We start from the raw sequence: 22,500 nt of genomic DNA, 5'->3' as shown, positions 1-22,500 counted from the left end.
AGGTATGTACGAGTGTGAGTGTGTGTGTAGGTATGTACGAGTGTGAGTGTGTGTGTAGGTATGTACGAGTGTGAGTGTGTGTGTAGGTATGTACGAGTGTGAGTGTGTGTGTAGGTATGTACGAGTGTGAGTGTGTGTGTAGGTATGTACGAGTGTGAGTGTGTGTGTAGGTATGTACGAGTGTGTGTGTGTAGGTATGTACGAGTGTGTGTGTGTAGGTATGTACGAGTGTGTGTGTGTAGGTATGTACGAGTGTGTGTGTGTGTAGGTATGTACGAGTGTGTGTGTGTAGGTATGTACGAGTGTACGACAGTGCGTGGGCGCGTACGTACGAGAGTGCGTGCACGCGTACAAATGTGCGAGAGTGCGTGCGCGTGTACGGATGTGCGAGAGCGCGGGTGTGTGTGTATGTGTGTGCGTGTGTGTGTACGAGTGTGCGTGTGTATGTGTGTACGAGTGTGCGTGTGTATGTGTGTACGAGTGTGCGTGTGTATGTGTGTACGAGTGTGCTTGTGTATGTGTGTACGAGTGTGCGTGTGTATGTGTGTACGAGTGTGCGTGTGTATGTGTGTACGAGTGTGTGTGTGTGTGTATGAGTGTGCGTGTGTGTATGTATGTGTGTACGAGATTGTATGAGTGTATTTTGAGATGAGTGTACGTGAGTGTGCGTGTGTATGTATGTGTGTACGAGATTGTATGTGTGTATGAGAGTGCGTGCGCGCGTAGGTACGTACGTACGAGAGTGAGTGCACGTGTACGTTTCTGTGCTTGTGTGTGTGTACGTATGTACCAGAGCGCCCGTAGGTACGTATGTACCAGAGTACGTATGTACCAGTGTACCACTCTGGTACATACGTACCTACGCGCCCTCTGGTACATACGTACCTACGCGCGCTCTGGTACATACGTACCTACGTACATACGCACGCACACACACACACACACACAATCGTACACACACACAAGCACAATCGTACACACACGCACTCACAGAAACGTACACGTGCACTCACTCTCGTACGTACGTACCTATGCGCGCACGCACTCTTGTACACACATACAATCTCGTACACACATACATACACACACACTCGTACACACATACACACGCACAATCGTACACACATACACACGCACACTCACGTACACTCATCTCACAATACACTCATACAATCTCGTACACACATACATACACACACGCACACTCGTACACACACACACGCACACATACACACGCACACGTGTGTACGAATGTGAGTATGTGTGTATGAGTGTTTGCGTGCGTAGGTACGTATGTACGAGAGTGCGTGCGCGCGTAGGCACGTATGCACGATAGTGCGCGCGCGCGTACATACCTATGTACAAGATTGTGTGTGCATGTATGTGCGAGAGTGCGTGTGCGTGTACGTTTTACGAGAGTGCGGGCGCGTATGTGTGTGTATGAGTGTGCGTGTGTATGTGTGTACGAGTGTGCGTGTGTACGAGTGTGCGTGTGTATGTGTGTACGAGTGTGCGTGTGTATGTGTGTTCGAGTGTGCGTGTGTATGTGTGTACGAGTGTGCGTGTGTATGTGTGTACGAGTGTGCGTGTGTATGTGTGTACGAGTGTGCGTGTGTATGTGTGTACGAGTGTGCGTGTGTATGTGTGTACGAGTGTGCGTGTGTATGTGTGTACGAGTGTGCGTGTGTATGTGTGTACGAGTGTGCGTGTGTATGTGTGTACGAGTGTGCGTGTGTATGTGTGTACGAGTGTGCGTGTGTATGTGTGTACGAGTGTGCGTGTGTATGTGTGTACGAGTGTGCGTGTGTATGTGTGTACGAGTGTGCGTGTGTATGTGTGTACGAGTGTGCGTGTGTATGTGTGTACGAGTGTGCGTGTGTATGTGTGTACGAGTGTGCGTGTGTATGTGTGTTCGAGTGTGCGTGTGTATGTGTGTTCGAGTGTGCGTGTGTATGTGTGTTCGAGTGTGCGTGTGTATGTGTGTACGAGTGTGCGTGTGTATGTGTGTACGAGTGTGCGTGTGTTCGAGTGTGCGTGTGTATGTGTGTTCGAGTGTGCGTGTGTATGTGTGTACGAGTGTGCGTGTGTATGTGTGTATGAGTGTGTTTGTATGCATGTACCAGAGTGCGTGCGCGCGTAGGTATGTACGGGTGCGTACGGGTACTTAAGTACGAGAGTGCGTACGGGTACTTAAGTACGAGAGTGCGTACGGGTACTTAAGTACGAGAGTGCGTACGGGTACTTAAGTACGAGAGTGCGTACGGGTACTTAAGTACGAGAGTGCGTACGGGTACTTAAGTACGAGAGTGCGTACGGGTACTTAAGTACGAGAGTGCGTACGGGTACTTAAGTACGAGAGTGCGTACGGGTACTTAAGTACGAGAGTGCGTACGGGTACTTAAGTACGAGAGTGCGTACGGGTACTTAAGTACGAGAGTGCGTACGGGTACTTAAGTACGAGAGTGCGTACGGGTACTTAAGTACGAGAGTGCGTACGGGTACTTAAGTACGAGAGTGCGTACGGGTACTTAAGTACGAGAGTGCGTACGGGTACTTAAGTACGAGAGTGCGTACGGGTACTTAAGTACGAGAGTGCGTACGGGTACTTAAGTACGAGAGTGCGTACGGGTACTTAAGTACGAGAGTGCGTACGGGTACTTAAGTACGTTAAACTATACAGCAGCTCATGCACAAAAGAGAACAGGTAGGATAGACACATGACAGAACAGAAAATTGATCAGGGTCGTCTCTGCTGTTAGATGCCATGTGTTTTTGTTGCTGGTGTATATATAGAACAGAATATATGAGTGGCTGGGCGCAGTACTGAGTGCATGTGTGTGCGTTTTTGAGCGTGCGTGCATGCGCGTGTGTGTGTGTGTGTGTGGGGGGGGGGGGGATTAGCACATACAGGGTCATCAGGCAGTTCTCAGCTCGTGGAAGTGAGCTATAAATAGACTTGAGTGCTGCAATGTTTTATTATGGATGTTTGTATGGACACAAGGGAGGGAGGCCTGCTGTGGCTCAGAGGAATGAGGAAGCTAAAAATACTGGTGATTAATATTGCTACAGTATTCAGAAAGGATGAATATTCACTCCGTTTATTAGGCGTAATATAATAGCTCGGCATAATAATAGACCGGAGTAGTGCAGCATGAGCGTGAGCATGGCGTTAACACAGTTCCTTATTGGTAACTGCGTCACTTCCAGTTGTGCAAAGTCCAAATTCTTCTGGACATTACAAACCTTCTCAGATGAAACTTCATATGTAGTCTAGATGATTACAGACCTACATACTGAGGACTAGGCACAAGTCAAAAAAAACATTTGATTCAGACCCAATATGTGTGCATTATATTTTCTTTTCTTGGTAGCCCCGTCCCTTTTCTACTACATACATAAGCAAAGCTGCAAGCGTTGACTGCACGAAGCGTTCAACATTCTACACTTCATATATCAGTTGAATAAGTTCATCCTCCAGGTACAAGAAGTGCACTTCTTTGTTGGAAGTTTTATTGTGACCACATTATATACACCAAGGTGGAGTGGACCGGTGCTTAAAACTAAAACCGTTGTGTCCCAAATCGCATATTTATACAATCAGAGGCATCATGGCACGTGTTCTCCGTAACGTCCGGATCCTAAATCAATCTCTGTCTCTGACACATCATTGTAAGCTTTTGGGATATAGGTAGCTGTACGCTGGATAGTAAACCTATAGACCTTCATTACGCTATGCTTTTAAATGTGCTGGTTTATCATTGTCTTAATATGACCCGTGGTTTCTGGATATTGTCTGCGGTTTAGAGAACGTTTTCAGATGGAGAACCTGGATCTAGAAATCATTCCACACTATTGTACTGCTTTTGTAGTGGTGTGTTTTTCACTGACTGCCAACACGCATCGGGTCGTCTGACTATTTGATTTCACTTTCCACATCTTTTAAATTCATCAGTATTACTTAATGTATTATGACGTTTCAGTTTATTATTGCACATAGAAAAAAGAAGCGGAATATATTAGCATGTGTAAAATATTGTGCTGCACAAGCAACATCACCTCCAACTCTAGTTTCTGAAATTGAAGCCAAAAGATGGAAATTATTCAGTGAAATTATTTCTTTTGAGCAGAAAACAACCTTCTTACTGGCATGTACTGTACTGCCCAGCAGTCTGAGTAGAGTTGCCATTGCTGCTGCTGCTAACCTTGTTTGAGGAAAATAAATAGCTGAAATGACACACTTCCGTTCTGCATACATGGATTACTGAATTAGCTGTTTTGGATTATTGATGGGGTCATGGAGGCTTTGTGGTTAGCATGTCTGATTTGCAAATAGACAAATAGAACATATTATATTGTTGCTATTTTTGCCCAAAATAAAACCAGCAGATGAGCTAATCAATACATGACGGACAGTTTGCTTAATACTAAGGGTGTTCTACTAACAATACATTCACACATCGCTGCAAGTCACTGGTTACCAGTAGGTGTTTCTATTACCGCTTGCCATAATGAGGCAACCTACCCTTACACCTACTGGTGAAACTGTGTGCCTTGAAAAGCCTGATCTGAGCTGAGTCTGATGCATCATATGTTGTTTAACAAATCGAAGAAAAACAACACGACCTAATGGGGCCAATAGGGTTGTTTTACTAGCACTTCTGAACTCTATTGAATTGTTGACACAACCACGCAGTTGCAGTTTGTCTGAAAAGGACAGATATGTTGAGATTCGTAATCATGCTCAGTGCATCGAGCGGACGAAAAGCTCTGGGACGAACAGCTCAGTGGTGTCTTGATAAGATACTGCTACTGATATATGTGCAGGTGATTAATACAATACAACACAGAAAACATAATGCTTTATTAAATATTTGTGTTATCCACTTAGACTTTCAGCAGCATTTAAAATTTGTTTTTTATAAATATAGTCCACCATATATATGTACACCATATTGTCACAACCGGCTCAAGTCATGACAAAAAAGGACGTGGACATGAACCGATGGGATGTGGGAGTGTCCAGCATCCTAACAAATTTGAGAAACTTTATACAGATTTGGAGAGAAATCGTGCAGCGATTACTGAAGGAAGTGAAGACAGTAGAGTGTACATTGCTTCTCCTTCATCTCGTATGATGTATGTGTGTGTGTGTGTGTGTGTGTGTGTGTGTGTGTGTGTGTGTGTGTGTGTGTGTGTGTGTGTGTGTGTGTGTGTGTGTGTGTGTGTGTGCTTACAGCTGAATTTTTGATACAAACTCTGTCGCTCCTGTATCAAGAAATCTGATTGCTAGCTCCGACCCCACCGATAAACATTATTACTGTGGCAATAAGTAGTAGGAACGCCTACTGGCGACTGGCCACTTGTTTAAATGCAGCTTAAAATCAACTCCTTATTCAAATTCAAAATTTCAAAATCAATTTCAAATTTTGTTTGTCACATTCAGACATGCAGTGAAATGCTTTAAGTTTTTTGCATATCCCAGGTTATTATGAGCCTGGGATCAGAGCGCAGGGTCAGCCATAGTACGGCACCCCTGGAGCAGGTGAGGTTAAGGGCCTTGCTACAGGACCCAATGCTGATGTCTCAGCAGCTTGTGGGCTTGAACCCCCGACCTTCTGATCAGTAACCCAAAGCCTTAACCACTGAACCATCACGTCTTCATATATATTCAGTTATTATTGCTACACAGAGCATATCTGTGAATGAATAACATGAAGTTTTGCAGTCTTGAAGCCTAGAGCTCAGACTTGTACTAATGCCTGTGATTCACTGCATGAGTTGTAGAACTGAACGGATTGTCCGGGTCATGGTGACTCAGTGGTTAGCGTGTTTCTCTCACGCCTCCAGAATTGAGGGTTCACTGGATTCTTTCTCATGTTCTTATTGTATTTTGGGGGTTTCCTCTGGATATTCTGGTTTTCTCCTGAATATATCATATATGAGTAATGGGTAATATGAGTCTTTGTGTGATTGTGCCCTGCGATGGGTTTGCACCACATGCAGGCTGGTCTGGCTCTGTGTACATTTGTATTGATTGTAACCTTTAATGCTTTAAATAGTTCTACAGGCTCATGTGTTGATCATTATAAATAAACTATTTATGCCTTGGGCTTCTCTTACGGTCACATTTTTGCCAGTGTACGTGTGTGTGTGTGTGAGATTGAGCTTGTGGGGGTGTGGGGGTGTGTGGGTGTGTGTGACCTTTGTCTGCTCGCAAAATGATGGGCCTATTTTCAGGCCCAGGTTCTAGGTTTGGTCTCGAGTGGTTTCAATAAATAGGCTGCGTATTCAACTTTAAGAATGCTAATCAAGGTACATTTTTTTGCCAACTTGATTCTGAATATAATATGATGGCCTGGGAGAGCTGATGTCAGATCAGCATTCACTCTGTGTCTCATATCGGCTCTCGCTTCAGAAGTGTGTGATCGCAAGGATTAACATGCTTTAAAATGAAAACACTGGTCCAAAAGAAAACAAGAATTTCATGCACAAATGAAGCAGCATCTCAGTGGAGTGATGGAGGTATTACAGTTAAATTACAGATTTCTACTGAACAGAACATCAGAACTGTCCACTGTTAGGAACATTGTGTTTTGTCATGACAGCATGTAATTTAAGAAAGGCAGCTGCCTTTGAATTCTCTGTGGAGGAAAAACACTGAATCACTGACTCATTGTTTTCTACTTATGTCCTCCTTTTCCAGGTCACGGCAAAAACCACAAAGACGCGGCATCCGTGCGAGCTACCCACCCAATCCCCGCTGCATGTGGCATCTACTACTTCGAGGTGAAGATCGTCAGCAAAGGGAGAGATGGGTAAGTGTTATAAAGGCTGGAATTACTGAGTGGCGTAATGCAGGAAAGTAAACAGTAAAACTGCGCAGTAGAACAGTAGAACTCTCTGCAAACTAATGCCACATTCAGGGAGTCTTGGGAGTGATGCGTAGCAAGACGTAATAACGTCACTTCCCACCTCACGATGTTTGACTTGAGAAGTGGAATTTCAAGTCGAGGTGGTGTTTTCAGGTTTTCAGGGCTTTTTAACGGTCTCAAATAGGGAATTGGTTGCATCACAGCATAATTGTGCCTGTGGGATCTGAGAAAAGAAGCAGTGCAGTTGTCTTATTCCATGTGCCACTGCAGAAAAGTGGGAAAAGATTTATTTGAATTAATGACTATAAATATGACGATATTAAGTGAAAAATACACAGCATATGATTTAGGGTTTGACAATACAGGCAAAAAAGGTAGCATACGCAGATTTCAGTGTAATTGAATATGCTGGGGTCTCGATTCAATACCTTTCTGTAATCCTTCAGACCTTTTAGTAAATTTAGCATTTTCACATTTACATTATTTCCTGTCCAGTGTCACCCCAATCATGACGGGTTTACTTCTGTATCTGGTTCCTCTCAAGGTTTCTTCCTCATCATCTCAGGAAGCTTTTCCTTGCCACCGACGCCTCCGGCTTGCTCATTAGGGATAAATGTTAGGGATATATAGTAACTTCATTTTACATTTTAAAAATTTTATTCTGTTTCTATACTTCTGTAAAGCTCCTTTGAGTCCATTGTTATAAGTGCTATACAAATAAAGTGAATCTAGCTGTGCTTTAGAGTGTAAAGAATAAGTCTGGAGTATGCGGTCAGGAGCATTTTTTTCCCTTAAAAGTGGGAAATGGGAAGTTGGAGGCCAGAATTACGTCACATTTGACTGCTGTGCATTGAAATGGTTGGGGAAAGGAAAAAACCCACAGATGCCTCCATGCTTGTCTTTTATTGTCCCCATGCTAACCAGCTTACTGTGCTGAGTGATGCACATTTATCTCCTCAAATCAGTAAACTCTATAGTTGATTTTATAGATTTTTGTCTGTATGTTGATTGATCTAAAACAAATCGTTATACATGCATTGTAACTCATTGAAAGTTTAAGAAGTGGTGCTTTGTTCAGCAAGTGAATTTCTCAGTAGAAAGTCTGAGTAGAGTCCATTTGAATGCAGCATTTGTTTAGCTGCGAGTGTCGTAGCTCTAGATGTGTTTTTGAACGCTGTGCTCTCACGGTGATTTGTTCATCCTGCAGTGAATCAGCATGGAAAAGCTTTGTGGCTAAGCTTGTTCTTCATAACATAAATGTTACTAGAGAAATGTCTTATAGCACCATGATACTTTTTGTTTTTTTTACACCATAGTTAATATGATCTGTAGAATGAATAAGAGTAGTTTCACTGCTGCAAGCAGTTGGTTTAGATGTTGTTGTTGGATATTATACAGAGGTCCTGGTTTCAACCTTTGTTCTTCTGTCTCTTGATTACAGGTACATGGGCATTGGACTGTCTGCCCAGGGGGTCAACATGAACAGACTGCCGGGTGAGTTAGTGGGGGAAGGGAGTGTGTGCCTGTGTGTGTCTGGTTTGTGTGTGTCTGGTCTGTGTGTGCCTGTGTGTGTCTGGTCTGTGTGTGCCTGTGTGTGCCTGTCTGTGTGTGTCTGGTCTGTGTGTGCCTGTGTGTGTCTGGTCTGTGTGTCTGGTCTGTGTCTGGTCTGTGTGTGCCTGTGTGTCTGGTCTGTGTGTGTCTGGTCTGTGTGTGCCTGTGTGTCTGGTCTGTGTGTGCCTGTGTGTCTGGTCTGTGTGTGCCTGTGTGTCTGGTCTGTGTGTGCCTGTGTGTCTGGTCTGTGTGTGCCTGTGTGTCTGGTCTGTGTGTGCCTGTGTGTCTGGTCTGTGTGTGCCTGTGTGTGCTTGTGTGTGTGTGTGCTTGTGTGTGTCTGGTCTGTGTGTGCCTGGTCTGTGTGTGCCTGTGTGCCTGGTCTGTGTGTGCCTGGTCTGTGTGTGCCTGGTCTGTGTGTGCCTGGTCTGTGTGTGCCTGGTCTGTGTGTGCCTGGTCTGTGTGTGCCTGGTCTGTGTGTGCCTGGTCTGTGTGTGCCTGGTCTGTGTGTGCCTGGTCTGTGTGTGCCTGGTCTGTGTGTGCCTGGTCTGTGTGTGCCTGGTCTGTGTGTGCCTGGTCTGTGTGTGCCTGGTCTGTGTGTGCCTGGTCTGTGTGTGCCTGGTCTGTGTGTGCCTGGTCTGTGTGTGCCTGGTCTGTGTGTGCCTGGTCTGTGTGTGCCTGGTCTGTGTGTGCCTGGTCTGTGTGTGCCTGGTCTGTGTGTGCCTGGTCTGTGTGTGCCTGGTCTGTGTGTGCCTGGTCTGTGTGTGCCTGGTCTGTGTGTGCCTGGTCTGTGTGTGCCTGGTCTGTGTGTGCCTGGTCTGTGTGTGCTTGTGTGTGCCTAGTCTGTGTGTGCCTGTGTGTCTGGTCTGTGTGTGCCTGTGTGTCTGGTCTGTGTGTGCCTGTGTGTCTGGTCTGTGTGTGCCTGTGTGCCTGGTCTGTGTGTGCCTGGTCTGTGTGTGCCTGTGTGCCTGGTCTGTGTGTGCCTGGTCTGTGTGTGCCTGGTCTGTGTGTGCCTGGTCTGTGTGTGCCTGGTCTGTGTGTGCCTGGTCTGTGTGTGCCTGGTCTGTGTGTGCCTGGTCTGTGTGTGCCTGGTCTGTGTGTGCCTGGCCTGTGTGTGCCTGGCCTGTGTGTGCCTGGCCTGTGTGTGCCTGGTCTGTGTGTGCCTGGTCTGTGTGCTGGCCTGTGTGTGCCTGTGCTGTGTGTGCCTGTGTGTCTTGTCTGTGTGTGCTTGTGTGTGCCTGGTCTGTGTGTGCCTGGTCTGTGTGTGCCTGGTCTGTGTGTGCCTGGTCTGTGTGTGCCTGGTCTGTGTGTGCCTGGTCTGTGTGTGCCTGGTCTGTGTGTGCCTGGTCTGTGTGTGCCTGGTCTGTGTGTGCCTGGTCTGTGTGTGCCTGGTCTGTGTGTGCCTGGTCTGTGTGTGCCTGGTCTGTGTGTGCCTGGTCTGTGTGTGTCTGGTCTGTGTGTGCCTGTGTGTCTGGTCTGTGTGTGCCTGTGTGTGCTTCTGTGTGTCTGGTCTGTGTGTGCCTGTGTGTCTGGTCTGTGTGTGCCTGTGTGTCTGGTCTGTGTGTGCCTGTGTGTCTGGTCTGTGTGTGCCTGTGTGTCTGGCCTGTGTGTGCCTGTGTGTCTGGCCTGTGTGTGCCTGTATGTCTGGTCTGTGTGTGCCTGTGTGCCTGGCCTGTGTCTGGCCTGTGTGTGCCTGTGTGTCTTGTCTGTGTGTGCCTGTGTGTCTTGTCTGTGTGTGCCTGTGTGTGCCTGGTTTGTGTGTGCCTGGTTTGTGTGTGCCTGGTTTGTGTGTGTCTGGTCTGTGTGTGTCTGGTCTGTGTGTGTCTGGTCTGTGTGTGTCTGGTCTGTGTGTGTCTGGTCTGTGTGTGTCTGGTCTGTGTGTGTCTGGTCTGTGTGTGTCTGGTCTGTGTGTGCCTGGTCTGTGTGTGTCTGGTCTGTGTGTGTCTGGTCTGTGTGTGTCTGGTCTGTGTGTGCCTGGCCTGTGTGCGCCTGGCCTGTGTGTGCCTGGTCTGTGTGTGCCTGTGTGTGCCTGGTCTGTGTGTGCCTGGTCTGTGTGTGTCTGGTCTGTGTGTGTCTGGTCTGTGTGTGCCTGGTCTGTGTGTGCCTGGTCTGTGTGTGCCTGGTCTGTGTGTGCCTGGTCTGTGTGTGCCTGGTCTGTGTGTGCCTGGTCTGTGTGTGCCTGGTCTGTGTGTGCCTGGTCTGTGTGTGCCTGGTCTGTGTGTGCCTGGTCTGTGTGTGCCTGGTCTGTGTGTGCCTGGTCTGTGTGTGCCTGGTCTGTGTGTGCCTGGTCTGTGTGTGCCTGGTCTGTGTGTGCCTGGTCTGTGTGTGCCTGGTCTGTGTGTGCCTGGTCTGTGTGTGCCTGGTCTGTGTGTGCCTGGTCTGTGTGTGCCTGGTCTGTGTGTGCCTGGTCTGTGTGTGCCTGGTCTGTGTGTGCCTGGTCTGTGTGTGCCTGGTCTGTGTGTGACTGGTCTGTGTGTGACTGGTCTGTGTGTGCCTGGTCTGTGTGTGCCTGGTCTGTGTGTGCCTGGTCTGTGTGTGCCTGGTCTGTGTGTGCCTGGTCTGTGTGTGCCTGGTCTGTGTGTGCCTGGTCTGTGTGTGCCTGGTCTGTGTGTGCCTGGTCTGTGTGTGCCTGGTCTGTGTGTGCCTGGTCTGTGTGTGCCTGGTCTGTGTGTGCCTGGTCTGTGTGTGCCTGGTCTGTGTGTGCCTGGTCTGTGTGTGCCTGGTCTGTGTGTGCCTGGTCTGTGTGTGCCTGGTCTGTGTGTGCCTGGTCTGTGTGTGCCTGGTCTGTGTGTGCCTGGTCTGTGTGTGCCTGGTCTGTGTGTGCCTGTGTGTCTGGTCTGTGTGTGCCTGTGTGTCTGGTCTGTGTGTGCCTGTGTGTCTGGTCTGTGTGTGCCTGTGTGCCTGGCCTGTGTGTGCCTGTGTGCCTGGCCTGTGTGTGCCTGGTCTGTGTGTGTCTGGTCTGTGTGTGCCTGTGTGTCTGGTCTGTGTGTGCCTGTGTGCCTGGCCTGTGTGTGCCTGTGTGTCTGGCCTGTGTGTGCCTGTATGTCTGGTCTGTGTGTGCCTGTGTGCCTGGCCTGTGTCTGGCCTGTGTGTGCCTGTGTGTCTTGTCTGTGTGTGCCTGTGTGTCTTGTCTGTGTGTGCTTGTGTGTGCCTGGTTTGTGTGTGCCTGGTTTGTGTGTGCCTGGTTTGTGTGTGCCTGGTTTGTGTGTGCCTGGTTTGTGTGTGTCTGGTCTGTGTGTGCCTGGTCTGTGTGTGCCTGGTCTGTGTGTGCCTGGTCTGTGTGTGCCTGGTCTGTGTGTGCCTGGTCTGTGTGTGCCTGGTCTGTGTGTGCCTGGTCTGTGTGTGCCTGGTCTGTGTGTGCCTGGTCTGTGTGTGTCTGGTCTGTGTGTGTCTGGTCTGTGTGTGCCTGGTCTGTGTGTGCCTGGTCTGTGTGTGCCTGGTCTGTGTGTGCCTGGTCTGTGTGTGCCTGGTCTGTGTGTGCCTGGTCTGTGTGTGCCTGGTCTGTGTGTGCCTGGTCTGTGTGTGCCTGGTCTGTGTGTGCCTGGTCTGTGTGTGCCTGGTCTGTGTGTGCCTGGTCTGTGTGTGCCTGGTCTGTGTGTGCCTGGTCTGTGTGTGCCTGGTCTGTGTGTGCCTGGTCTGTGTGTGCCTGGTCTGTGTGTGTCTGGTCTGTGTGTGCCTGGTCTGTGTGTGCCTGGTCTGTGTGTGCCTGGTCTGTGTGTGCCTGGTCTGTGTGTGCCTGGTCTGTGTGTGCCTGGTCTGTGTGTGCCTGGTCTGTGTGTGCCTGGTCTGTGTGTGCCTGGTCTGTGTGTGCCTGGTCTGTGTGTGCCTGGTCTGTGTGTGCCTGGTCTGTGTGTGCCTGGCCTGTGTGTGCCTGGCCTGTGTGTGCCTGGCCTGTGTGTGCCTGGCCTGTGTGTGCCTGGCCTGTGTGTGCCTGGCCTGTGTGTGCCTGGCCTGTGTGTGCCTGGCCTGTGTGTGCCTGGCCTGTGTGTGCCTGGTCTGTGTGTGCCTGGTCTGTGTGTGCCTGGTCTGTGTGTGCCTGGTCTGTGTGTGCCTGGTCTGTGTGTGCCTGGTCTGTGTGTGCCTGGTCTGTGTGTGCCTGGTCTGTGTGTGCCTGGTCTGTGTGTGCTTGTGTGTGCCTGGTCTGTGTGTGCCTGGTCTGTGTGTGCCTGGTCTGTGTGTGCCTGGTCTGTGTGTGCCTGGTCTGTGTGTGCCTGGTCTGTGTGTGCCTGGTCTGTGTGTGCCTGGTCTGTGTGTGCCTGGTCTGTGTGTGCCTGGTCTGTGTGTGCCTGGTCTGTGTGTGCCTGTGTGTCTGGTCTGTGTGTGCCTGTGTGTGCTTGTGTGCGCCTGGTCTGTGTGCGCCTGGTCTGTGTGCGCCTGGTCTGTGTGCGCCTGGTCTGTGTGCGCCTGGTCTGTGTGCGCCTGGTCTGTGTGCGCCTGGTCTGTGTGTGCCTGGTCTGTGTGTGCCTGGTCTGTGTGTGTCTGGTCTGTGTGTGTCTGGTCTGTGTGTGTCTGGTCTGTGTGTGTCTGGTCTGTGTGTGTCTGGTCTGTGTGTGTCTGGTCTGTGTGTGTCTGGTCTGTGTGTGTCTGGTCTGTGTGTGTCTGGTCTGTGTGTGCCTGGTCTGTGTGTGCCTGGTCTGTGTGTGCCTGGTCTGTGTGTGCCTGGTCTGTGTGTGCCTGGTCTGTGTGTGCCTGGTCTGTGTGTGCCTGGTCTGTGTGTGCCTGGTCTGTGTGTGCCTGGTCTGTGTGTGCCTGGTCTGTGTGTGCCTGTGTGTCTGGTCTGTGTGTGCCTGTGTGTCTGGTCTGTGTGTGCCTGTGTGTCTGGTCTGTGTGTGCCTGTGTGTCTGGCCTGTGTCTGGCCTGTGTCTGGCCTGTGTCTGGCCTGTGTCTGGCCTGTGTCTGGCCTGTATGTCTGGCCTGTGTCTGGCCTGTGTGTGCCTGTGTGTCTTGTCTGTGTGTGCCTGTGTGTCTGGTCTGTGTGTGCCTGTGTGTCTGGTCTGTGTGTGCCTGTGTGTCTTGTCTGTGTGTGCCTGTGTGTCTTGTCTGTGTGTGCCTGTGTGTCTTGTCTGTGTGTGCCTGTGTGTCTTGTCTGTGTGTGCCTGTGTGTCTGGTCTGTGTGTGCCTGTGTGTGCCTGGTCTGTGTATGCCTGTGTGCCTGGTCTGTGTGTGCCTGTGTGTGCTTGTGTGTGCCTGGTCTGTGTGTGCCTGGTCTGTGTGTGCCTGGTCTGTGTGTGCCTGGTCTGTGTGTGCCTGGTCTGTGTGCGCCTGGTCTGTGTGTGCCTGGTCTGTGTGTGCCTGGTCTGTGTGTGCCTGGCCTGTGTGTGCCTGGTCTGTGTGTGTCTGGTCTGTGTGTGCCTGGCCTGTGTGTGCCTGGCCTGTGTGTGCCTGGTCTGTGTGTGCCTGGTCTGTGTGTGCCTGGTCTGTGTGTGTCTGGTCTGTGTGTGCCTGGTCTGTGTGTGCCTGTGTGTCTGGTCTGTGTGTGCCTGTGTGTCTGGTCTGTGTGTGCCTGGTCTGTGTGTGCCTGGTCTGTGTGTGCCTGGTCTGTGTGTGCCTGCTTGCCTCTTGTCTGTGTCTGTACGTGTGTCTGTACGCACGTCTGTGCGTGCGGCTGTGAAGGAATTATAAAAGGATCATAAAAATTGTTAGTTAGTCCTAACTTCTGTTAGTTAGTTAGTTTATTGCTAATGCTCCCCTGAATAAGACATTTTTGCAGAAGTTGTGTACATATTAACAAGAAGACAAAAAAAGCAGGAACATGAAAAGTCAGAGGGGTGTAAACTTTTAAACAGGAGCACGACTGTAAATTGTAATATTTTTTAAACTATAAAATAATTCAATATAATAATATAAAATATCAATTATCAATTAAAATATCAATTATCCTGTTTAAAAGTTTACACGCCTCTGGCTTTTTCTCAGTGAAATAATTGACATTTTGCTGGTGTAAAACATTTAGGATTTAAATGGTATCTAGTTGTTCTAAGAATTTTGTGGGGTTTAGTAATAACTATTTACTACTTGTAGTAGCCATTTAAAAGGGATTGTATGCTAAGGATTTGAATGAAATCAAAACATCTCTGCAGGTCCAGGATGCTGAAAGTAAAGTCACGTCCTTTAAAATGTGCCTTGTTTGGTTTCAGACGAACCTACTCTGATTTCTATCGTTTAATTTGTTTGTGGTTTGGCATGACTCTCCTCCCCACCCTTTCCGTGCCATTGCTCTGGTTTCTCTGACCATCTCTGTGTGTGTGTCCTGTCTCAGTGTTCACACTGCTTTAAACATGCCTGAACATGTGCTGTACGCAGAATGACCCTGAACCTCACCTTAAACGCTCTGCAATCCAAAACACATTGTAACACAGCTCTTTAACAGAACGCATGAAAGCTCATTTCCTCGAATTCCCAAGCAAGGCCTCAGTAGACAGGCGTGTGAGCCAGGAGGAAATATTCGATCAGCCTTTTGTTCCTCACTGTATTTGGTTGTCAGGCACAAACATGAGTTTTCGAATGATATGGAAGCTACAGATGAAAGGATCCTGTGCCATTTCTTTCTTGTTTGGATATTTGTGTGCCAGTCTTGTGGAGTTCTTGTAGTGTTGCTGTGTTGGGGATGTTGGGAATAACTTAATTGGATTGAGTGTAATTAAACAATTCAGTAGATTTACATGTTTAATCCCTTGCTCTCAAAACATCCAATTAGCGCAGCCTAGTTAGCGTTCATATTAATTTAACTAATTTCCCCAGTGAGGATTAATACTCTATCTGTCTATCTCTCTATCGATCCATTTATCTATCTATCTATCTATCTATCTATCTATCTATCTATCTATCTATCTATCTATCTATCTATCTATCTTCTTGAAATGGAAATCATTGTTTTTCTCATCTTTTTATTTATGTATTTATTTTTGATAAACATTTTTGGCACTTTACTAATCACACCAGAGGGGTTCAAATGTTTACAAAAAGCCTAAATAATTGAAATAGATTTTTGCTAGCTCCACCGTTAGTCAAAAAGGATATGTGGACGTAATTAAGCATCGCTCGTGGTTTTGCCATGAATTTTGGGTAGTATAGGATGTTGACCTCTACTGAACTGTGTTCATTAGGCTTATTATGTAGTCACTTATGGAGGATCATTTCATTAGAAGTGTTTGATACGATTGTTTTAATATATTGATATAGTGTCAAAAGCTAATTTGTTAAATTGTCTTGTTAACTTGATTGAATATTCACTGATGGAATCATTATGTTGGGCATGTGGTAGCTCAGTGCTTAAGGAGTTGGACAACAGATTGGAAGGTTGTGAGCTCGAACCCTTAAGGTTAAGGTCCACCCTTAAACCCCCAATGACTCGGTTGTATAAAATGAGATAAACATGTATGTTGCTCTGGATAAGAGCGTCTGCCAAATGCAGTTAATGTACATTTCTTCTTTGAATTTTTATTTGCTATGTTTATTATTTTAATATTTCATCTGAGACAAAAATTCTGTTTAGCATGAGTTTGTGAACATGCTGAGGATTTTTTGTCATGTGCATGTAGTGATGTAAAAAGGATTTTGGGAAAATGTGTTTGTAAAGGGTGGAGGAATGTGACCCACACAGTAAAAGCGGTGTTTGGGGCAAACGGGTTTGTGTATTTTCATGCCCAGCTGTGGTCAGTCACATGATTGCTCCCGGGATCACTTACTCTTGGTTTCTCCATGGCGTATGGAACGATCTGGAGTGCTTCTCCTAGTTCTGAGCTGACCGACTGAATGAGAGAGGGTGATTATGCAGCACTCGCACCCGGTGGTCCTCTTTGTTTCAGAATATTTGGACTGTGATGGAAGAGTAAAGGTTGAGCTTTTTGTCTATTAGCTTAATGTTGGCACAAGGTAGAATTCTAGCGTAGCTCCAAGGTTCGATTGTCCCTCTGTCTTATCTACAAACAGGTTTAAAATTCTTTTCTTTGTTCAGTATCAGTGGTTCCTTCTCCGATCAATTTTGTGCATATAACCTATACTCACTGTCCACTTTAATAGGAACACCTGCACATAAACTACAGGTCATGAGCTTCAGTTAATGTTTAACATTAAAAAAAAAATGATCTCTGACTTTAAGTATGACATTGTTGTTGGTATAAGTTGGGGCTGGTTTGAGTAGTTTAGAAACTGTGGATCTTCTGGGATTTTCTCACACTATTGTTTAATCAAAAAAAAAAAAAAAAACGCCCATGTGCGAAAAAAGTGCAAAATAGTGCAAAATAAAACCACCCCTGTGTGCAGAGGGTCTGTAGGCTGAAACACCTTGTTGTTGCAAGAGATCAGAGAACAACCGGACTCTTTTAAACCAGTGGGAAGTCGACAGTAGCACAAATAAACATTCTGCACTGCTTTTCTGCTCAACACAGTTGTGAAGAGTGATTAACACCTGAAACCTTCAGTTGGATGAGCTACAGCAGCAGAACACATCAGCTTCCACTGTTGTCAACCAAGAACAAGAATCAGAGGCCAATCATGTCTCATCCAACTCAAGGTTTGATGTATTGTGTAAGCTGAGATGCTTTTCCTCTCACCTTGGTTGTAAAGAGTGAATATTTCAGTTTACTCTAGTTGTTCGAACCAATCTGGAAATTTTCCTCTGATTTGGCTTATTAACAAGGTGATTCCACCCACAGCTCTGTTGCTTGCTCTATTTTTTTTTTTTTTGTGCCATTTTGTGTAAACTCTAGAGACTTTTGTTTGTGAAAATCCCAGGAGCCCAGCCTGTCTGGCATCAGCAACCGTATCACGGTTAGTTACAGAGACCACATTTTTTCCCATTCTGATATATGATGTGAACATTAGCTGAAGCACTTGAGCTGTATCTGCATGATATTATGCAGTGTGCTGCTGCCACATGATTGGCTGTTTGGGTGACTGCATAAACATGCAGGTGAGGTGTTTGTTTTAAAGAGGACAGTGAGTGTATTTGTGCATGTACCCTTATCGTCTGTATAGTCTATTTACTATTGTTTGCCGCTTCTCATTTAACTGCGCCTTGGTTCCAGCTATGAATGCTCATATGTCAGATAAAGCTTTACCTCAGTAGTTTTTCCGTCTCTAAAATAGTGTCTTTTGAGATTTGATTTGTGTCTGTTTGCCTGTCTGTATGGGGGTGCTTGTTATTTTTGGATCCAGTAGCACTGAGGGAATGAAGTACATGGCTTTATATTTCTGTCAGTGGCAGATTAATTTAATACCTCACAGTTCAGACATGACCCATCGCTCTCATTTCTGCTTTCACAATTTTTTTGGTCCAATCTGTCTGTCCAATCTGCCTCTTAACAAAGCTTTTGAACTGCTAGAATGTTAGTGCTAAGTGAAGCCAGACTGTTCACACAACACCATATGTGATGCCTAAGCCTGGCATGAACAAGTCACATTGGGATTCACAGTGTCTGAGGTGAACAGTAAGTGTTGCACAGAGCTGAGTCACTCATGGTAGCTCCGTGTGGATCTAAATTGTCGTCTGATGCCCCTTGTGGTTGGATTAGGTGTCTCATGCTTTATCTTTGAATCACTTGAAAAGGTGTGAATTATCCTTTTAGCTGCTCTTTTTAGCTCTCTTTCTTTTACATAGAAAAAGATCACGAGGTTTGTCATTTTAAAATCTGATTATTGTTGTTACTTATCTTTCCTCCCAGGCTGGGACAAACACTCCTACGGTTACCATGGAGATGATGGGCACTCCTTTTGCTCCTCAGGAACCGGCCAACCATATGGGCCCACCTTCACGACGGGAGATGTGATTGGCTGCTGCGTGAACCTAATCAACAACACGTGCTTCTACACGAAGAATGGACACAGCTTGGGTATGAGTGCAAAAATGCTACCTGTTCTGTCAGAGGATATACCTGCTGATTAAGCATACAGTCATGGCCTATTAGCTCAGAACCTGCTGAACTAAAAAAAGATTTTTTTTGCTTGTTTGGCCTGAGTTCATGTTCATTTGTGTTTTTTTTCCTCCAGGTGTGGCTTTCACAGACCTCCCAGTAAGTGACACATTGATGAACCTTACGAGCCCACATGCCGAGACAGCTAGTTTTCACTAACATTACCTTTGGAATGCTTTATTGTTCAGATTTAAAGGACAATTTAATGTGCTTGGCTGGTTCTGCTGGGAGTGTATGATTAAAAAAGCAATTAGTGTAGTTAGTAATTCACGTGTAGTGACTGAGTAACTAGAAACTGTGAAACTGTGTGCCTACAAAGATACAAACAATACATATCATTCCTATGACTTCTCTTTTTTGGTGTCTTTTCTAGTTTCTTAAATTGATTTCTTTTCCACCTCCCAGCCCAACCTGTACCCTACAGTAGGTCTACAGACTCCTGGAGAGATTGTAGATGCTAACTTTGGCCAGCATCCTTTCGTTTTCGACATAGAGGACTACATGAGCGAGTGGAGGGCAAAGATCCACAGCATGATCGCTCGCTTCCCTATCGGAGAGAGACTCGGAGAGTGGCAGACGGTGCTGCAGAAGTGAGAACACCGTTTTATAAATATTAGAGTTTATACAGCTATTACTGTGCTAATGTCTCATGGTTCATGTTTATATGAACCCCTGTTTTACTATACAGTGTACTCTATAATTACTATATAATTTAGATCCTTGGAGTGCAATCATGAGCCCTACGATCAGGTTTTGACTTTCCAGCTTAGCCTCGTCCAGCATGTATATCTATGGTGTTAAGCCTGCTTTGGGTCTAGTGTTGCATCTCTCTCTCTAGCAGTCCTTTTGAGTGTACATGTGTATATATAATTTTGTGGTTTTCTCTCAGTTGCTATAATAATACAGCTGTAGTTATTCTGTTTTTCCCATATTTAAAAAGCCATTTGTTGCCCACTTTTTTAATGGAGCTACACTCTTTGACCCTAAATCCACCATATACATTTGCGTTATAAGTCTAATGTAACCCCTATTTTTATTCCCAATGTGTTCCCCTGCACTCCACCCATCAATGCTAAATGCAGCATCAAATCATGCCATAGATTTCAGTGGGGCAGGATAATATTAATAATGATGTTGCCTCAAACTAAATTAAGTTTAACTTAATTCATGCTATACAGATCTATACAGTAATTATTTTTGTTTATGTAACCTACTAATGGGTATTTGAGAGCCACCATAGTGTACAGTGACCATGTATGGTGCATACAGTCACCAACATATTGTCATGCTCATTTTGAGAGGTTTTTTTCCGCCATTTGATTTTAACATAATATTATTAACCAAATCTTTAGCCCAGCCTTCTTAAAAACCACAAAAATACCTTAGTCTAAAATCCTCCACCTACCGAGCGAGACACACAGATTTCTGATGGATGTTTATACACTAATGAGCCATAACATTTAAACCACTTGCCTAATAATCTGTAGGTCCCCCTGTGTGCCACCAAGGCATCTCTGACCCTGTGAGGCATAAACTCCACAAGACATTTGCAGCAGGTCCTTAACGTTCTCAGACCCAGTTGTGTAACCATCACAGTTTAACCCTGGTCAAAGTTGCTCAGGTCTTTGTTTGATTATTTTTTTACTGCTTTCACCACATCAGCTTTGAGAAATGACTGTTCAATTGCTGCCTGATGTATCCCTCTCCTTGACAGGCACTATTTTAACAAGATAGAGGTGAAGTAAATGTTATTCACTTCACCTCTCTGTGGTTTTATTGTTATGGCTGATCTGTGTATTTCATACCATAATCCCATTAGAACTGTTGCTACTGTAAGATGTATATCAAATATCGGGAGAGTTACAAACATTATAGAAGGAAGATTTATTTGCTATAAAACAAAATTTTGGCAGTTGTGGAGTATTTTTAACTATCACTATCAAGTCTTGCAAACTTGTCATTAACTGTCTGTCAGCTGCTTCTTTCCTGAGCATGGGGCAGCATTAAACCTGTCTCAGAAGTGCAGCAGTGAGCATGCAATGGAAAACTGGCTCATATCTGTCAAACACAGTAGGTCATTAGTATTTTTAATCAAAAATTGAAACTTTATAACATTGTGAAAAAGTATTTTATGTGTCAGTGTTTTAGTTCATCCACAAAGGTGTTCAGTGGGGTTGAGAGTTCTTTTACACCAGTCATGGCAAACAATGTCTTCGTTCCAGTAAAGGAAATCATAATACTACTTCCTCCAAGATATTATAAGATATTTAGGCATTTGTGAACTTCATACTTTGTGGCAACACTATAGGAAAGGCTCTGATTTGGCTGTGATAGTAAGGTGTCCATGAGAGTGCAATTGCACTGGTATTAAAATGGATCGGCAGTGATGTCGTAGATTTTATAGTCTCTAAACCTATTCCTTGCTTGTTTACTTTGTCGGTATATAATTAGGTGTATAGCTTGTAACATGTCACTTTTGTACTGAGAATAATCTGTAATCCAAACAGTCTGATCAGTGTTGAGTTGTAAAGTGGTGTAAAAGGCTTAGAAGGAACCTGACACATTGTGCAGAGCAATGTATACATACAAAGTATACTTGGGAAACTATGTACAGTGATTAGGACTGCTGGTCTAAACCCATTTAGTTGTATCTGAATCTCAGTGAATTTCTAAATATTCACCATACTTTGTGTATTGAGTTGATATGATCTTGGCTGATTAATTCTATGCTGGAATTTTATTTTGTGAAATTTGTGTTTGTGAAGCAAGAATGAGGGACCAAGGTTTATGTTATGAAAAGCATGTGTGGTTATGAATGGTAGTCACAGCCGCAGTATGAGTAGGAGTTCAGTGTTTGTTTGTTGTTCTCCTCATAATATTCTGCCTTAAAAATCTGCATGGTGGAATGTGAATACATTATACAGAAGAAACAGATTGCTGCATCTATACAGATATTATGCACACTTGCACAATTGTTTTGTTTTCTTGTTTTTGTAAATAAGTGGCTGAATTTATTTATGTGTAAGATTTATTTAGAATTAGATTGCTTATCATACAAGGATGTTATTTACACCTTCATGATCAATGATCAACGAGTCAAGACCCGTTTTCATTCGTACGATATGATTTTCACTGTCAGTCCATGCTTCTGTCCATCCATCTGAGTGTCTGTGTGTCTTAAATAGTCTTGTTAGTATCTGTCAAGAACAAGTGGTTGAGTGTGTAGGATTTATATGGATTTATCAGTGTAACCAGCAGATACACTGTTTCAACGAAATTATCCAAATTGTGTCACGGTAAGGTCAATAATCAATTTTCTTCAGTAGCTACCTTCGTGTTTAAAGTACTTTTTTAGGGTACTTCAGGTTTAGGAATTAATAACAAGAAACACTGGATTTGGTAGTGGAGGTGGAGGCATCCTCATCAATGGCAGTGACTTTACATTTGATTTGTTTTGGATAAGGTGACTGGGCATCTGAGTTGGACTAAAGTTATTTGATGCAAGTGAGAGGTTTTTTATTTCTGTGGAAAAGAGGTGAGATGTTTTGCTTGTGAATACAAGTGTGACTAGTCAGATATGATGGATTTGCGTTTCATTCATTCATCTTTTGTTTTTGTTTTTTTCATTATTAATTCAACCTGGTCTGCATTAACCAAGCAGTTACAAACACTAAACAAATACAGAAAGCATCAATGCATTATTTCCCTAACATTCATCATGTTGACAGAACAGTGAACATGATGCCATGCTGTCTTTAACTTTTGTCTGTGATGTGTTTTTTTTAGTATGGTATCCAGCTACCTGGTGCATCATGGGTACTGCTCTACTGCCATGGCTTTTGCCCACGCCACAGAGACCATGATACCGGAGGACCAGGCCTCCATAAAAAACAGACAGAGTAAGAATCCACATGCGAACAGAAACACACACCCAGAACCTCCTCACATTCACCATCTGTTCAACAACCTCTTGTGCTCCATACAAGCACAGAGAATTCTCACTGAGTGACTTTTTTCAGTTTTTTTTTTTTTTTTTTGAATCTTAGATCGTTTAGCACATATTGTGCTTAATGAACCTTGGTGCTTGATGTTATGTATTAATGCTCTCTTGAAAAAGTCTTTATAGATTTTCATACACACATTCTTGCATTCATCATAGTTCTACA

General features: G+C 45.3%; 1 protein-coding gene across 2 annotated transcripts in view; it reads left to right on the top strand.

The window, feature by feature from the left end:
- ranbp10 (RAN binding protein 10) overlaps positions 1-22,500 on the top strand; it is a 58,465-nt gene that overhangs the window by 12,081 nt on the left and 23,884 nt on the right. For both annotated transcript variants that reach the window (XM_060877858.1, XM_060877857.1), the window contains exons 2-7: positions 6,704-6,815; positions 8,314-8,366; positions 18,086-18,253; positions 18,411-18,433; positions 18,740-18,924; positions 22,121-22,233. In XM_060877858.1, coding sequence (XP_060733841.1) covers positions 6,704-6,815; positions 8,314-8,366; positions 18,086-18,253; positions 18,411-18,433; positions 18,740-18,924; positions 22,121-22,233 — 654 coding nt within the window. The remainder of the gene's footprint in view (positions 1-6,703; positions 6,816-8,313; positions 8,367-18,085; positions 18,254-18,410; positions 18,434-18,739; positions 18,925-22,120; positions 22,234-22,500) is intronic.

The sequence above is a fragment of the Tachysurus vachellii genome, chromosome 9 (assembly GCF_030014155.1).
Source record: "Tachysurus vachellii isolate PV-2020 chromosome 9, HZAU_Pvac_v1, whole genome shotgun sequence".
Classification (NCBI taxonomy): domain Eukaryota; kingdom Metazoa; phylum Chordata; class Actinopteri; order Siluriformes; family Bagridae; genus Tachysurus; species Tachysurus vachellii.
The sequence above is the reverse complement of the archived record's forward strand: the minus strand, read 5'-3'. Positions and strand labels throughout refer to the sequence as shown.